The 756-nt window shown below is 47.9% G+C and overlaps 1 protein-coding gene across 1 annotated transcript; it reads right to left on the reverse strand.

Annotated features, from left to right (window-relative positions):
* Positions 1-133: 133 nt before the first annotated feature.
* LOC107682440 (ephrin type-A receptor 6-like) lies at positions 134-752 on the reverse strand (the record flags this gene model as incomplete). The annotated part of the gene is made up of 1 exon (XM_016478677.1): positions 134-752. A coding segment is annotated over one exon (619 nt), but the record flags the coding sequence as incomplete, so codon positions are not given.
* Positions 753-756: the final 4 nt, after the last annotated feature.

Here is a 756-nt window from a genome sequence, read left to right on the forward strand (position 1 = left end):
CTGTATATATATATATATATATATATATATATATATAATATTTTAATTATATAATTATACAATCTAGGTATATGTACACTACCGTCCTATAGCAGAGACAGAAAACGAAGCAGGATTTAATGTTAGAACTCACCAATACAGAGACTGTCAATCTCCTCATAGCCTATGCTGCAGACACAACGGCCCAGTGGCACCAGCCAATCCCCATCAGCTCCACAGTACAGCCTAGGTGTGTCCCGTTCCTCAGCGTTCTCAACACACGCTCCCCTGACCTCCACCAATGAAGACGAATCCACCCGCGGTACAGTGTCAGGGAATGCGGCAAGGTTTCTCAGGGTAGAAGGGCACTTTTTGTAATAAACTCTCACAGACAGCAGGGCGATACATGCACCCACGTCCTGGAAGGCCAAGTAGAAACCCTTACGAGCTACTGGACCCACTTCCCGCACTTCGGTATTCAGCCTCAGAACACGGTCGCCCAGGTCTGTCTGTGTGAAACTCTCATCGGCAGCAATAGTATCGATTTTGGCGTAGTCGTTGGGATGAAAATGAGCATTGGCACCATGCGGCTCATCTGTCTCAAAGTAGAGGAGGTTAAAAGTCTCCTTACAAGTGCCAGAGACCCAGGGAATGCTGTTGCAGTCCCGCAGGGTGAAGCGAAGCTCCACATAGATCTTCTGTGCAGCCTGACGGGGTATCCAGTTTGTATGGAGCCAGTTGTTCTGGTTGGGTTCCATTACGTGGCACACCTGGAAG

The sequence above is a fragment of the Sinocyclocheilus anshuiensis genome, unplaced genomic scaffold (genome assembly GCF_001515605.1).
Source record: "Sinocyclocheilus anshuiensis isolate Anshui unplaced genomic scaffold, SAMN03320099.WGS_v1.1 C32187663, whole genome shotgun sequence".
In the NCBI taxonomy this organism is placed as follows: domain Eukaryota; kingdom Metazoa; phylum Chordata; class Actinopteri; order Cypriniformes; family Cyprinidae; genus Sinocyclocheilus; species Sinocyclocheilus anshuiensis.